At 37.9% G+C, this 17,400-nt stretch overlaps 1 protein-coding gene and 1 pseudogene across 40 annotated transcripts in view; both read right to left on the minus strand.

Annotated features, from left to right (window-relative positions):
• Positions 1-17,400, minus strand: part of RIMS2 (regulating synaptic membrane exocytosis 2) — a 752,308-nt gene that overhangs the window by 602,010 nt on the left and 132,898 nt on the right. For 26 of the 40 annotated variants that reach the window (XM_050800643.1, XM_050800641.1, XM_050800657.1 and 23 more), the window contains exons 2-3: positions 12,314-12,346; positions 11,844-11,930 (exon numbers count right to left, since the gene is read on the minus strand). The exons of the other annotated variants lie outside the window; for them this stretch is intronic. In XM_050800643.1, the coding sequence (XP_050656600.1) occupies positions 11,844-11,930; positions 12,314-12,346 (120 nt within the window). The remainder of the gene's footprint in view (positions 1-11,843; positions 11,931-12,313; positions 12,347-17,400) is intronic. 40 annotated transcript variants of the gene reach the window in all.
• Positions 2,660-8,015, minus strand: LOC126960888 (RISC-loading complex subunit TARBP2-like; annotated as a pseudogene).

Here is a 17,400-nt window from a genome sequence, read left to right on the forward strand (position 1 = left end):
GGTTTTCTTCTAGGGTTTTTATGGTATTAGGTCTTACATTTAAGTCTTTAATCCATCTTGAATTAATTTTTTATACTGTGTAAGGAAAGGATCCAGTTTCAGCTTTCTACATATGGCTAGCCAGTTTTCCCAGCACCATTGATTAAATAGGGAATCCTTTCCCCATTGCTTTTGTCAGCTTTGTCAAACATCAGATGGTTGTAGATGTATGGTGTTATTTCTGAGGCCTGTCTTCAGTTCCATTGGTCTACATACCTGTTTTGGTACCAGTACCATGCTGTTTTGGTTACTGTAGCCTTGTAGTATAGTTTGAAGTCAGGTAGTGTGATACCTCCAGCTTTGTTCTTTTTGCTTAGGACTGTCTTGGCTATGTGGGCTCTTTTTTGGTTCCATATGAACTTTAAAGTAGTTTTTCTCCAATTCTGTGAAGAAAGTCAGTGGTAGCTTGATGGGGATACCACTGAATCTATAAATTACCTTGGGCCATATGGCCATTTTCACAATATTGATTCTTCCTATCCATGAGCATGGAATGTTCTTCCATTTGTTTGTGTCCTCTTTTATTTCGTTGAGCAGTGGTTTGTAGTTCTCCTTGAAGAGGTCCTTCACATCCCTTCTAAGTTGGATTCCTAGGTATTTTATTCTCTTGGTAGTAATTGTGAATGGGAGTTCACTCATGATTTGGCTCTCTGTTTGTCTGTTATTGGTGTATAAGAATGCTTGTGATTTTTGCACATTGATTTTATATCCTGAGACTCTGCTGAAGTTGCTTATCAGCTTAAGGAGATTTGGGGCTGACACAATGAGGTTTTCTAAATATACAATCATGTCACCTGCAAACAGAGACAATTTGACTTCCCCTTTTCCTAATTGAATACCTTTTATTTCTCTCTATTGTAATACACATCTTTAATACAAATGTCTTTGTTTCATGATGCCACCATAACTGAAACTGTATTGAAAAGGGAATTAAGAGAGTCTTTCCCTCCAGAAAAATAAAAAATAAAAAAAATTTTTTTTTTGAGACAGAATCTCACGCTCTGTCGCCCAGGCTGGAGTGCAGTGGCGCAATCTCAGCTCACTGCAATCTCTGCCTCCCAGATTCAAGCAATTCTCCTGCCTCAGCCTCCTGAGTAGCTGGATTACAGTATGCGCCACTATGCCCAGCTAATTTTTTGTGTTTTTAGTAGAGACGGGGTTTCACCATGTTGGGCAGGCTGGTCTGAAACTCCTGACCTCGTGATTCGCCCACCTTGGCCTCCCAAAGTGCTAGGATTACAGGCATGAGCAACCGTGCCTGGACTCCTCCTGAAAAATTTATGTAGTCGCTAGATACAGAATCTTCAGAGCTGACATTATTACTCCGTTCACAAAATAAAATAATCTTGATATTAGAGACTGAGATTAAAAATATGTAAAAATTACATTTGTAGCTTGTTATTGACACTAGAGAATGACTATATTTGTATGACTGTAGATAGATAGATAGATAGATAGATAGATAGATAGATAGATAGATAGATAAACCCTTCCTAAATCCAAAGGGAAAAGGTGTTTCATTGCTTCTCTGAAATTTGCTTCTTGAAGAAAAGTATCAACTCAATTCCGAAATAAAAATATGGTGATAAATACAAGAATCATTTTGAGTTCATTATAAATATTCCACCTATAACTGCTTTCTGTCTGAGCAAAAAAAGTACTTCTTTGAAAAAGAAATTGGAGAGCAAAAACACTTTTATCCACTGTTGCCTAGGTATAATAACATGTGTTTTTCACACAAAACATAAAAAGAAAAAACTCTGATAACATTATTTACATTTTTTACAATTTGTGTAAACTTAGTTGCACTTAATCTCAATTGATGTCATTAACTGTAAACTTTCGACTACTATATGATGCAGAGTGATATGCTCTGATTTGTATTTTAGAAGAAATCACTACCATAAGAAGCACATAGCTTATACAAAAACATCTTCTGTCTATGTGAAGTTTGTCTAACCTGCAGCCCATAGGCCACATGAGGCCCAGGACAGCCTTGAATACAGTCCAACAAAAATTTGTAAACTTTCTTAAAGCATTATAAGATTTTTGGAAACTTTTTTTAGCTCATCAGCTATCATTAGTGTTCCTGTATTTTATGTGTGGCCCAAGACAATTAATTCTTCTTCCAATGTGGCCCAGGGAAGCCAAAAGATTGGACACCCCAGGTCTACATCATTCTCAATATCATTCTCTGTGTCTTTCTCAATATTCAGAAAAAGTAGAAATAACAAGTGAAATATCAAAATTTGTATTTTAGAACAAATCATATCATATCACACCTTTTCTCCCTTTCTAGGCCAGATGCAAAGGCACCAAAACATCAAATAGTAAGGCATGCTCAAAAAACAGCATCTAGGCTACATGCGGTGGCTCACGTCTGTTATCCTAGCACTTTGGGAGGCCAAGCAGGCAGATTGCCTGAGCTCAGAAGTTCAAAACCAGCCTGGGAAATACAGTGAAATCCCATCTCTACTAAAAATACAAAAAAATCAGCCAGGGGTGGCGGGCATGTGCCTGTAGTCCCAGCTACTTGGGAGGCTGAGGCAGGAGAATTGATTGTACCAGGGAGGCAGAGGTTGCAGTGAGCTGATATTGCGCCACTGCACTCCAGCCTGGGTGACAGAGCAAGACTCTGTCTCGCAAAAAAAACAAAAAAAACAAAACAAAAACAAAACAAAACAGCATCTATAGTATTACCAAACAACTAAATGGGAAATTAGGGAAATTAAAGCTAGTAACTAGAGAGTTACTAGCTTTAATATTTTAAAGTATTGTGAAGTAGCTGAAGTACTTTACTTTCACAAATAACCCCAAAATTCTCCTCCAAACTAATAGGAAAATAATAATGACATCAGAATGTATACAGCAGCACTATTCATAATAGGCAAAAATTAGAAACAAACCCAAATGCGTATCAATAGTAAAACTGATCAATAAAATGTAGTATATTCAGATACTGGAGGACACACAGCACTGAGAATGAATGAAATACAACTGCATGCAATTATATAGCTGAATCTCATGAACATTATATTGAGCAAAACAATACAGAATCAATAGAATACATTGTATGATTCTTTCTGTAAACTCTAAATAAAAATAGGCCAAAATAATGGTGCTGGACAGAAAATAGTGGTGCTAGGTTAAAGGATAAAAGTTACCTTTGGAGATGGGAAACAGTTCTCCCTGAAAGGGAGCATGAGGAAATCCTGGAGGGCTGTTAATGTTCTGCTTCTTGATCTCAGTGCTACTTTTTATACTTTCAATCTGTGCACTCTCCATTGTATGTTTTATGTTACTTAGCAATAAGCACTTTGCTGCTTTTATCAGTTTTTCTAAATATCCTTTTCTGAGCAACCTATCATTTGTCATTTTAAAAGTTTCTTTACTTATCCCTGCCTTGAGCCACACAGCATTTAATATGATTCTAAGGTATGAAAAAGATTCTGTAAATTTTATATTATTCAGATTAAAGATTATCTATGTTGGACCTGGAAACACATCTATGTCCAGGAACTGCCTTTACCATTTCACAATTCCGTATCAGCTTTGTTTGTTTGTTTTTGTTTTTGTTTTATCTACGAAGCAGCATATTTATTCCGGGCCCTAGTAGACAGCCCCCTGATTTCATTCCCACTCATCATCACCGGCTGGACGGACAGTTCCACCAGACATTGGCAGAGTCTACTTAGGCTCAGCTCCTCAACATCCAGGTAACTGACGTGGAAGGCCTGCTCATCAGAGAGCTCACAGAGGACACAGCAGCAGGCAAGGCCCAGGGCACCTAGGGAGCCCAGTGAGCAACTGCAGAAGGACAGGATCTTCTCTCCAATGAATTTTGTAGAAAATCCCAGGTGCAGCCTGGGCTCTGGTTCCGAAGACCATCCGGGCGGGAGCCCACATCAGTGGAGAAGTAGTCATCATCAGGCTCCACCTCATTGCCATCCCAGGCATCCAGAGAAAACGTGTGCACTCGAAGCAGCATTTTGGTCACCGCATTACACCTTGTTAATGTGACACTTGGAAGTGCCACTGCCAATCTCAATGAAACACTCCATTCATCAGGTCATGGTGAACTCTTCATGGTGATCTGGCCTGGACTCCTGGGTCACTGTGTACTCTAGCAACCACCAGCCTTTCTGCACCACCAGTTCCGGAAGAGCACCAACAGGGATGCACTCGGACTGCTGAAGGGAGGAGCAGAGGCTGCTTTTCCATGGGGGTGCTCCTGGTTAGGACAACAGATGAAACTGGGGTAGCAGCTGCTGCAGCAGTAAAAAACAGAGCGTTCCCAAGCAGTGAAGAGTCTAGGGGAGAAAAAGAACTGCTGTCCTCCGGGGCTAGCTGCAACATGCTCCCCAATCTGAGGTATTTGAAGGCCACCTCAGCTGCCTTGTGCCTGCCTGCCTTCTTGCTGGGGCCCTGACCAGTGCAGCTGGTGTCGCCAACAGTGTGACCCGGAAGGTGAAATTAGGCTGGTGGGCCCTCGGCTTTGAGAAGGTCGTACACAGGTGTCCTTCCCTATTGTGGTCCCATACTTCTGCAGAAGGCTGATAGGCATCTTGCCAGGGTTGATGGCCAGCATTTTCTCTACACTAGGCAGCCTGCAGCCCGTGGTAGTGCCAGAGTCTTGCTCCTCTTCACTCATTCCCTTCTCTGTCCCCACAGGCACCACTGTGACTGCCTCCATATCAACTTATTTGACCAGTCAAGCACCGTAAGAAGCACATAGCTTACAAAAACAATATTTTGTCTATATCATTCTTAATCTTCAGAAAAAGTAGAAATCACAAGTGAAATTTTAAAATTAAAATTAAATATCCTCAAGGACTCTTCAATTTCCATCACCATTAGCCTTCAAAACAAAAAGATAAACATTTTTAGGGACCCATCTGCTTTCTCCTTATGAATGAATAATGGACTGCCCCACATATTTTTAAATTTCACCTTTGATCCTATATTCTGCCATTACAAGCTAAGATGAGTAGACAAAGCAAAGAAACCACGTGATGCACTCAGTCTTGTCATCAACAGGTAAAAGCAGTCTTTCCAAAACATCCTTCTAAGCAACTTTCCATGACCTGAGATCTGCAGATTTAGCACTCTGGAGGAGACATGGGAGAAAAACTGTCCTGGACACTTAATGAAAAGAGTGTAAAAAGTCATGCTAATAATTAGCACTTCAGTTAAAAGCCCCAAAACGTTGACCCTTGAATTCATGTTTCACAACTAAAAAGATACACACCATTTTCCCTGGGCTTGAAAATCTTCTCCACTGGGGGTCCAGAAGCAGATGATCTTTGGAAAAAAAACAGCTAATGACTCCTGGATCAAGCAAATGACAAACCAAAGCATACAGCTTCCACCCAAGACAGAAGATTATAACTTTTCTAGTATCTTTGCTCCTCCTTTCTAAAATAATTTTGTTTACTTTTAATCTTATTTATTAGTGTGCTTTGGCATCCCTAGTGATCAACTAAAGGCTTCTCAGAATATGTGTATACATTCACATATTGTCAGTGTTATCACATTCTTTATCTCCATTAGTCTTTCATTACCATCTAAGAGAAGGCAAAAATCTCCCTGTTATCTCACTGACAAAACTTAATATTAGGTTGGTGCAAGGTAATTGCAGTTTTGGCATTGAAAGTAATTTACTTTTGCACCAACCTAATAGCTGTTACTTAAAACACTATAAGTAGCAATTTTCCTTCCTGAGGACACTTGTACATTTGAATTTTCTTTACATTATAAGCTAACCTTCAGTCTTGTAAAAAATAGACCTTGATCTCAGTCATTATAGCAGTTACGGTAGAAGCAACTACTGTATGGGAGTTGTGAGCAAATGTGAACCTGAAAGAGCTAATCCTTCAAGATGGAACTCAAGTGGCTAACTGGGCCTAGATTTTAAAGATTTTAAAGACAGCCAAGCTGCCATTTGCTAAGTAGCAGTCATCACATACTCTGAGTTTCCAGAAAACCCACACCTCTACTGAACTTTGTGCTCACCTAAACGAACCAATCAGGGCTCAGCTATATCAACTAATCAGAACCCAGCTGTAACAACCAGTCAGAACTGAGCTGTGTTAACCAATGAGAACGAAGCAAGTTTGAATCCTCCATTTTCATAAAGAAACTGGATTAAGAATATGGGTAGGAACGTTTGCTATAAAATTAGGATCATCCCTTTGCTTTCTGGAATGCACTTTCCTCTATCATTGAAAACTATGTCTACCCCATTTGCAAACAGTCTCTTTCCTCAAAATTCCTTTCCAGAAAAATTTTGTTGACAGAGCAATCCTTGCTACAGTAACTATTCTTCTGGCAAATCTTTATCTTTTGACATCCTAAAATTTCTATCTCATTGCAATAAATAAGAATCAAATGTAAACTAACTGTAGGTATTACCAGAACTCATTATATAGAGGATAGTGCCTTGTGAGAAGTTTTAGGCAATAATCTGTGAGCAAAAGTGACCTATGACACTTCTGTCTTACATAATTAAGTGTGAGTTTTCCGTTATCTCTCTTCCACTGGTGTAGCAACCCCGGAAGCTATGTGTTCCAGATGGCTTACAAGACAGCAGCAGCCTAAATCTCTGAGTTGCCACTTGGAAGAGAAACCTACTCCTACAAATAGGTTTCAGTTTTAGTGAACCTGTGCTCTTGGGCTGTGACTCTGAAAGTGACTCTCAGCTTCTTGTCCCCCTTAGGTGAGGCGGAAAATCTAAAGACTGGAGTTATTTTCCTTTTCTCATGTTGATTCACCTCTGGTAAAGTTGTTTCTCTTGAGGCAAGGTGGGGAACAGAAAGTTCTAGGAGTATGTCAAAATGGTTCCTCCTCCCCTGGACTATTTCAGAATGGTTACTTTCCCTTCCCCCAGCTGGAGGCATGAGGGGACTTTTCTCTGATCTTCACTTTCAGAGCTTCATGGTACTCCTAGAAGTAAAACCTCAAAATTGTGGGGGCTTCCCACAATTGTGGGCTAGGACCCCAGGAAGTTTTAACTTTTAAGTTAGTCCACATTCAGCTTCCAGCAGTTCATCAATTATAGTTTAAGTTTTCCTAACAGAATCTGTGGTTTCTTCACCCAGTAAACTTATTCTTTGTATTTGCCCCTCTCTCTACACTACTCAGGGCTTTATTTGCCCTGTGACCTCAATTTTCTGATGGATTTAAGAAAAGTTGTTGGTTTTCAGATCAGCATTTTTCTTGTTGTGAGAATAGCAGTGACAACTTTCATGCTCTTTCACCTATCAAAAAGAAAACCAGAAGTCCCCACACAATTGTTTTTAATTACTTATCAGCTTGTCTCTTTTTTCCACTTAACCATGAACTATTTGAGAGTAGGAACCATAGTCTTTTTATCTCAGGACCCAGGATAAGTACAAGGATTCTTCAGAGCTTAACAAATCTTTCTGTCTGCTCTTTATCACACACTCTCTTTCTAGGTTATTTTATGCATTTTTTCTAGCTTTATGTGCCATACTAACCACTCTCAAACATATATCTCTGGCCAGTCCATCTCTCTCTTTTAATGCTGGATAATTATAAGCATCTTAAATTTTAAAAGTTCAAAATGTAAGTTTTAGTTTATACCTCCAACCTGTTCATCTTCTCCTCTTCTTGATCATATTTAATAACATCATGACCCAATTAGTTCTTTCAACTAGAAACCTGGGAGTCATCTTGGGTTCTTTTCCCTTCTTCAACAACTTCTAAATCTATTCCTCTGACAAATCATATCATTTCAATCTTCAAATATATTCTCAATTTACTTCTCTCCATCTTCACTGTAATCAGTGTGGTCCAGGTTATCACTATCACTAGCAAAGTCTTCAAAAAAGGCCTCTTCCATTGCTCTCTCCATTTCTATTCTCGCTCATGCTACTCATAGAGCACTCAGAATGATCTTTATATACATAAAGTAAATCCAGCCGGGCGCGGTGGCTCACACCTGTAATCCCAGCACTTTGGGAGGCCGAGATGGGCGGATCACAAGGTCAGGATATCAAGACCATCCTGGCTAACACGGTGAAACCCCATGTCTACTAAAAATACAAAAACTTAGCCGGGCGTGGTGGCGGGCGCCTGTAGTCCCAGCTACTCACGAGGCTGAGGCAGGAGAATGGCGTGAACCCGGGAGGCGGAGCTTGCAGTGAGCCAAGATCGCGCCACTGCACTCCAGCCTGGGCGACTGAACAAGACTCCATCTCAAAAAAATAAAAATAAATAAAGTAAATCATGTCACTCCCATGTTTAAATCTCTTAAATATCTTCCCTGTATACTGAGACTCAGATTCAAACTCCTTATCATTCTCTGTAAAACCACTGCCCTATCTCAGTCCTACCTCTGGAACCTCATCTCCTGCCACACTCCCTCTCATCTACTATACTACACCCGCGTTGGTCTTCTTTGTGACCTTGCTACTTAAAGACTTTCACATATCATGTTCCCTATGCTTAAAACACTCTTCCCTTTAACATTTTGTTTCTATTAAAAGACCTCACAAACAGCCTGGGCGACACAGCGAGACTCTGTCTCAAAAAAAAAAAAAAAAAAAAAAAAAAAAGACCTCACAACCAAAGAGGATTACTATATTAGGTGGTTATCTAATTCCAATAATTCAAATCTTAGATTTTCCTAGTATTTCAAACATACATTTATTAATCATAGCAAAACATAAATAAAACTAAAATATAAAATTCAAAGTGAAGTAATCCAATTGATTACTTTAATGCATTTGCATTAGAAAGTTTCTTAATTACCTTTACCATTTTGCTATGTATTGCAGATACAAAGTTAAAATAACAGCCGCATCTTAAGGCATTTATCATTTTTCCTAGTATTTCCATCTTTAATTATCCAGAGGCTTGTTTTATACCTTACATAAAACCTGTTACGTTATATTGTCTTTGCAGAAAACTTTCCCTCATTTTAATGCTGATACAAAAGATAGCAAAAGAAAAGAAAAAGAAATATTAAAATTATTTAATTTATATATTAAGCAGTTTCTACAAAGGGTGAATTAACTGGCAACTAAAACAAAAGGCTCATTCAATTTTCTATGCCTCAAATCTCATGAAAAGTTGAATACAATAGTCTACTTATATCTATAATTTCACATCAATTACCAAAATCAAAATAAGTAAATCTTCCTGTTATGCTAAAGAATATGAAATGAACAAACCTCAAAAATACAGACCTCAAGAAGCCTACATCATCACTACATTTTTCAACAACCGCACAATGGAATTTATATAAATTGATTAAAATGGAACTACTATTTAGGAAACATAATAGATTTTTAATGCTAGCTATCTGGTAGAATATTTCGTTATTCTACTATGAAAGTATTTGCACAAAATACGAAAACCTTACTTTTCAACATTTAAAACTTAAAATGAATACCTGGAATTCAGCTCCCCAAAATAATTTTATGGATGAATAATAGAAAGTAAGCAGATAGGAAGTTATCCCACTCAGATAGTATTCATATTGGGAAAGAAACAAGATAACGCAGAAAGAAGAAGCCTTATAACTCCAAACAGAGAGTAAGTGAATTAAAGGGCATTCTGAAGTAACCCTGGTCTGTGGTTCAGAAAGATAAAAGGAAGGCTTCTAGAAAAATAAATACCAAAAATCTTCAATGTAACAAGAATGTAAGATGAAGAATGTAACTATTAAGAGAATATATTGATTCTGAATTTTTAAAACTACATAAATCACAGAGCAAGAATGAATTAGTTGTCAAAGACATCTTAATTGAAATAATACCAATTAACCAAGAATTAATTTTTAAATCATCCAAAAGTGCTAATTTTTTCTACCATCTTCCTATCCAAAAATCAAAGCAGATTGGATTATATTTATTATTAAAGTGATTTCTTTTGTGTTTATGCCGATCAAATGTCACTTTGTTACAGTAATCTAAATATCTTTTTTTTTTTTTTTGAGACGGAGTCTTGTTCTGTTGCCCAGGCTGGAGTGCAGTGGTGCAATCTCAGCTCACTGCAAGCTCTGCCTCCCGGGTTCACGCCATTCTCCTGCCTCAGCCTCCCGAGTAGCTGGGACTACAGGCGCCCGCCACCACACCTGGCTAATTTTTTGTATTTTTAGTAGAGATGGGGTTTCACCGTGTTAGCCAGGATGGTCTCAATCTCCTGACCTCGTGATCCGCCCACCTCGGCCTCCCAAAATGCTGGGATTACAGGCGTGAGCCACCGCGCCTGGCCTAAATATCATTTTTTAAAAGTCACAAAATATCTGTCATTTTATTTAATGGCCATGGTAATCTAATACATAATATGGCACAATCTTGATTATTTTCAAAACCTCACACACAAGATACATAACTGAAGTCATTTAAAACCAAGACAAAATTATATCTAATTATGTTTTGTTATTGGTTTCTCCATTTTATTTTATTGTAAGCTTCAGTGCCATAGTGAAAAAGCAAAACAATGACATTGTGTGGCATTTTAATATAATGCTTGCTAGTTAGAAAAGAAATTATTAAATTTAATTTTACTCCTTATGTCATAAAACTCCTGTGTCATAAAAGGATAAAATATGATAAATCAATTATGAAGAAATATTTATTGAGTTCCTACTATGTATTAGGCATTCTGCTAAATGCCAAGAATAAAACAGTAGGCAAGACAAATACTGGCCTGACTTCAATGACCTTAAGTACAGGAAAAGTTCCAATTTGAGAACTACATATTAACTATTAGGAAGAGTATATCACATCATACTTTTACTTCAGTTGAAACTAAAACCCTGACAAAATATAACATAAAATGTATGCAAAGTAGCATAAAATGGATGAGGAGATTATCCTCATCAATAGCAACAAGACAAAAAAGATGTTTATCTTTTACTCTGCATTAAAGGCAAAACATGAATGTTTTTCTGAGTGTTTCATCATACTCATCATTCTCATTCTCTCCTGGGGTCCATGTCACTTTTCAACTTGTCCATTCCTACAACCAAACCAGCTTCTCCGAAGTCATAATTCAAAAGGAAGCACTGAGGATAAGTGGTTGGAGCACCTCTGAATATTATGGCAACTGTCAGAAGACTGGAATTTAAATATATGCGGTCTCTCTCACATCCTGAGCTACCTCAACTTCACAACATAAATAATATTACTTGCACAAAATTAAAATGATACAGAAGTGAACAACTTTCTAAACAGTGTTTTTAATCTATTAACAAAAAAATTAATCAATACTTCTTTAATGTTTCAGGTCAGTGTGAGAATATATTGCCACATTTCCCAAATTATATTTCATAACCTAATGAAATGTTTAGTAAAAACAGGATTCAGTGGTCAAATAAATGTATTAAACAGTGTATGTTCTAATACCCTTGGGGCATATTTGGGTTCTCTGAATAATTGTAATAAAGAAACTTGCTTAACCTTTTTTAAAACCACCTTTCCAAAACTATTTGACCAAATATTGACTTTGAGGGTTAATATCTTTTAACGTTCTCTAGAACAATTTTGAAAGAAACACACTCTAGTTACATATTGCATTGTTGGAAAAGGATGTTTTACTGAATAAGTATGGCTTACATTATTTATACTAAAATATAGCGGGGTAGGGGGAATTACCTCTTCTTTTTAACTACCCTATTAATTATCCTTGCCATCTTTTTAGATTTCCATTAAGGGTAATAGTATCAATTTCCTTTCTGAGGGCATACTATTCCAAAGACAGTATTTTAACACATACTTTTCAGTATGTTATGCTATCAGAGATAATATTTAGTCTATATAGATCAGCTTACTTACGTCTGGGGCTCCTTTTCATTTTGTTGTTTTTGCTGGGGCTGAAGAACGTTATTTACCAGTTCAGTGATTCCACTAAAGGGAAACCACCTGTTTAAATAAGCAAATAATGTGACTGAATAACCAAATGAATAACAATGTAGGTTAATGTTTTCTTATCCATAATAAAAATACACAGGCACAAAAGCTACAGCCAATGGTAATGTGAGCTCCAATTATCCAGGCAGTCAAAATGTAGGGAAATTAAATTTGAACACTTAACTAGTCCACAAGCAGGCAGCAAAAAACTACATCCAGTCACTATGTGGGTGAAGTAAGAAGCTGCAGGCAGCTCTCTTACAAGCCAGAGAGTCAGAAAGCAGAAGACACACTAGCTGCAGCCTATCCAGTATTAGTATAAACTAATACCAGAAAGCAGTATGTGGCAAAAGTACAGAAGTCAAGCCTACTACACTCTTAATACATTTACTTACTGTGTCAGTTGTGGTTTGTGTTCTTCTTTGACCCTAAAAAGATAAGTTTGCACAACTGAGTGCACTGTACTATGAAGAGACTTCTATTTACAAATTTGTGTTCATATAAAATGGACACCAAAAATAAGAATTTTATATAGAAAGACTCAGTGCTTTGCCATATATTGAAATTATACGTTTCAATCAATTTTACACAAAAAAAGAGAAATTGAATCATTTGTTCTCAACAGAAAACTAATATTAAAATTCTACCTCTGTTTTAAAGCAATGATTTGGTCCTGAAGTTTTCTGAATATTTTTATTGATATTAAAGATTTTAAAATAATTATGTTAACATACTATATTAAACACAATTACATTTGGTTAAGCGCAAATAGATTTCCTTTTCTTAATTTTTCCTTAATATTGAGATAAGGCATAAGTATTTTAAATAAAACATAGAGTTTTATGAATGTATTTTTAAAAGGCTTACAAATGAATTTCTTTATGCCTAAAGAAGCAGAGAAAGGAATGGGGGATGGGGGAGGGCAAGTATTCAAACTCTCTTAAAATAGCTATTAAAATAACTGTATATTAAATTAGAAATGTTCATAAGTTAATTATGCAAACAACTATTCCAGAATGAAAATGAATTTAAATAAATAGTATATAAATAACTATAATAAGTCAGTGCTTCACTTCTAGTTCTGCTGAGTTCAATAAAGTCTTGTCTAAAATAGCATATAGAAAAAACTGCTTTCTAATTCTCTGAGATGAGAAGATATTTTTATATTACAAAAATCTAAAAATTCACAGTCAGAAACTGATTTAGAAGTAGACAGTTGTGGAAAGCTAAGACAGCCGATTGAAAGCAGCTGCAGTCCACAGCGCTCAAGGAGAGGAATGAAAGGAGCAAGTCAGTTCAGCACCTTCAACTGAAATATCTGAGTTCTCATATTGAAACTGACTAAGCAAACAACTTGACCCTCAGAGAATAAAGAGAAGCAGGGTGGGGCAATAGCCCACCTGGCAGCAGCACAGAGCCAAGGGAAGTGGTCAGTGATTGTGTGACCTGCCTAGGAAACCACGCTTCTCCCACAGATCTTTGCAACCAATGGATCAGGAGATCTCCTCATGAACCCACATCACCAAGGCCTTGGGTCCAATACACTGAGCTATGTGAAGTTTCAGCAGAGCGGCTGCTTAGACACACACAGAGACCCAGGAGTTTTGCATACTCTGGCCCCGGAATCTGTGGCAAGGCAGGAGATCCATCTGTGAATGCCCCTAGGAAGGGGACTGAGTCCAGGAAGCAAAGTGGCATCATTCTGTGGGCCCCACTTCCATGGTGCCCCACAAGTTGGGACCCACTGGCTTGGAATTCCAGTCAGCTGGTAGCAGCAGGTTGGAGTCTGCCTGAGTCAGGACTGAGTTCCCAGGTGGGTGGGTGACCACCATCTCTGTGGTTCAGTAGACTCAGTCATTTCAGCCTGCCAACTTTGAAGAATACAGGCAGTTTGGACGAGGAGGGGTCCCCCAGAGAGCAGCATAGCTGCCTTGATGGATCATGGCCAGACTGCTTCTTTAAGCGGAACCCGATTGATTCGTCCTCACTTGGCAAGACCTCCCTGTGACGGCTTCAGCCACTCCAGCAAGGATTCTCTGGACACAGCTTTGATCTTTCTCAGGGATGAAGCTCCCAGTGGTTCTCTGTCCCTGCGGTTCAGTAGACTCAGCCATTCCAGCCTGTCAGCTTTGGAGAATTCAAATGGTCCAGACAAAGAAAGGACCCCTGAATGCAGCATACCTGCTCTACCAAAGGCCTGCCTGATTGCTTCTTTAGGCAGATCCCTGATCCTGTTCCTCCTGACTGGGTGAGACCTCCCAGCAGGAGTCTCCAGTCACCTCCTACAGGCATATTTGGGCCAGCAACAGGTCAGTGCCCCACTGAAACAAAGCTTCCAGAAAAAGGGGAAGGCTGCCATCTTTGCTGGTTCACAGCTTTCACTGGTGATAACTCGGGGTAGGAGAGAAACGAAGGCAACTAGGGCCTGAAGGGGACCCCTCGCAAACCACAGCAGCCCCACGAAACAGTGCCATCACTTAAAGAAAAACAGAAAAAAACAACAACATCAATAAAAAAAGACCCCATAAAAACCCAAATCAAAGGTCACCAACCCCAAAGACCAAAGGTAGGTAAGCCCATAAAGAAAGAATCAACCAAAAAATGCTAAAAACTCAAAAAGCCAGAATGGCTCTTCTCTTCCAAATGACCAAAACACCTCTCCAGCAAGGGCACAAACTGGACTGAGGCTGAGACGGATGAAGTGACAAGTAGGCTTCAGAAGGTGGGTAATAACAAACTTTGCTGAGCTAAAGGAGCATGTTGTAACCCAATGCAAAGAAGCTAAGAATCATGATAAAACAATACAGGAGCTGATAGCCAGAACAGCCAGTTTAGAGAGGAATATAACCAACCTGATGGAGCTGAAAAACACAACATGAGAACTACAGATCAAGCAGAGAAAAGAATCTCAGAGCTTGAAGAGTATCTTTCTGACATAAGACAGGCATATAAGAACAGAAAAAAAAATAAACAAGAATGAGAAGGAATGAACAAAACCTCCAAAAAATATGAAATTCTTTAAAAAGATGGAACCCAAGACTGACTAGGGTACCTGAAAGAGATGGGGAGAATGGAACCAAGTTGCAAAACATACTTAAGTATATCATCCAGGAGAACTTCCCCAACAGAGAAAGGCCAACATTCAAATCCAGGAAATACAGAGAACCCCAGTAAGTTACTTCATGAGAAGATCAACCCCAAGACACATAATAATCAGATTCTGCAATATACAAATGAAAGAAAAAATGTTAAAGGCAGCCAGATAGAAAGGTCAGGTCACCTACAAAATGCAGCCCATCAGACTAACAGAGGACCTCTCAGCAAAAACCCTAGAAGTGAGAAAAGATTAGGGGCCAATATTCAACATTATTAAAGAAAAGAAATTCCAACCCACAACTGCATATTCACCCAAACTAAACTTCATAAGTGAAGGAGAAAAGGGATCCTTTTCTTCCAATCAAATGCTTAGGGAATTTCCACCACCATGCCTGCCTTGCAAGAGCTCCTGAACAAAGCACTAAATATAAAAAGGAAAAACAATTACTACCCACTACAAAAACACACTGAAGTACACAGAACAGTAACATTATGAAGCAACCACATAAACAAGTATGCAAAATAACCAGCTAGCATCATGATGACAGAATCAAATTCACAAATAACAATACTAACCTTAACTGTAAATGGGCTAAATGCCCCAATTAAAAGACACAAAATTGCAAGTTGGATATAAAACCAAGACCCATTGGTATGCTGTCTTCAAGAGACCCATCTCACATGCAAAGACACACAATAGGCTCAAAATAAAAGGATAGAGGAACGAAACAAATTTAAAACAGAAAACACAGGGGTTGCAATTCCAGTTTCTGACAAAACAAAAACATTAAACCAACAAAGATCAAAAAAGACAAAGAAGGTTATTATGGAATGATAAAGGGTTCAATTCAACAAGAAGAGCTAATTATCCTAAATATAAATACACCCAATACAGGAGCATTCAGATTCACAAAGCAAGTTCTTAGAGACAAAAAGACTTAAAATTCCCAAACAAAAACAGTGGGAGACTTTAACACCCCACCGTCAATATGAGACACATTGAGACAGAAAATTACCAAAGATATTCAGGACCTGAACTCAGCACTGAATCAAGTAGACCTGATAGATACCTAAAGAACTCTCCACCAAGAAAAGAACAGAATATACATTCTTCTCATCACCACATGGCACTTAATTTTATCTAACTAAAATGTATCACATAATCTGAGGGAAAACACTCCTCAGCAAATATAAAAGAGCTGAAATAATAACAAACATTCTCTCAGACTACAGCACAATCAAATTAGAACTCAAGAATAAGAAAATCACTCAAGAACACACAACTACATTGAAATTGAACAACCTGTTCTTAAATGACTCCTGTGTAAATAATGAAATTAAGGGAAAAATAAGAAACTTCTTTGAAACTAATGAGAACAAAGACACAATGTACCAGAAACTCTGAGATGCAGCAAAAGCAGTGTTAGGAGGGAAATTTATAGCATTAAATGTCCATATCAAAAAGCTAGAAAGATCTCAAGTTAACAACCTAACATCACACCTAAAAAAACCTAAAAAAACTGGCAAACCAAGAGAAAGCTCCACAGCTAAAAGAATACAAGAAATAACCAAGATCAGAACTGAACTGAAGGTGATACAAATATTAAAAAGAAATCCTTAAAAAAAAAAAATCAATGAAACCAGCAGCTGGGTTTTTTTTTTAAACAAAATTAATGTAATAGAACACTAGATAGACCAATAAAAAAGAAAGAAGAATCAAATAAACACAATCAGAAATAAGAGGGATATCACCATTGACCCCAGAGAAATATAAACCACCATCAGAGAATACTATAAACACCTCTATGCACATAAACTAGAAAATATATAAGAAATGAATAAATGTCTGGACACATACACCCACCCAAGGCTGAACCAGGAAGAAACTGAGTCTGTTAAAAGACCAATAATAAGTTCTGAATTGAGGCAGGAATAAATAGCCTACCAACTCAAAAAGAGCCCAGGACGAGATGGATTCACAACTGAATTCTACCAGAGGTACAAATAAGAGCTGGTACAATTCTACTGAAACTATTCCAAAAAATTGAAAAGGAGGGTCTCCGCTCTAACTCATTCTATGAGGCCAACATCATACTGATACCAAGACCTGGCACAGACACAACAACCTACAAAACCTTCAGGCCAATGTCCTTGATGAACATCAATGCAAAAACATCACACTGATACCAAAACCTGGCACAGATACAACAACAACAAAAAACTTCAGGCCAATGTCCTTGATGAACATCGATGCAAAAACTGTCAAACATCAATGCAAAATACTGGCAAACCGAATTCAGCAGCACATCAAAAAGTATATCCACCATGATAAAGTAGGCTTCATTCCCAAGATAAAAGGTTGGTTTGACATACAAAACTAAATAAA

This window comes from Macaca thibetana, chromosome 8 (genome assembly GCF_024542745.1).
Source record: "Macaca thibetana thibetana isolate TM-01 chromosome 8, ASM2454274v1, whole genome shotgun sequence".
Classification (NCBI taxonomy): domain Eukaryota; kingdom Metazoa; phylum Chordata; class Mammalia; order Primates; family Cercopithecidae; genus Macaca; species Macaca thibetana.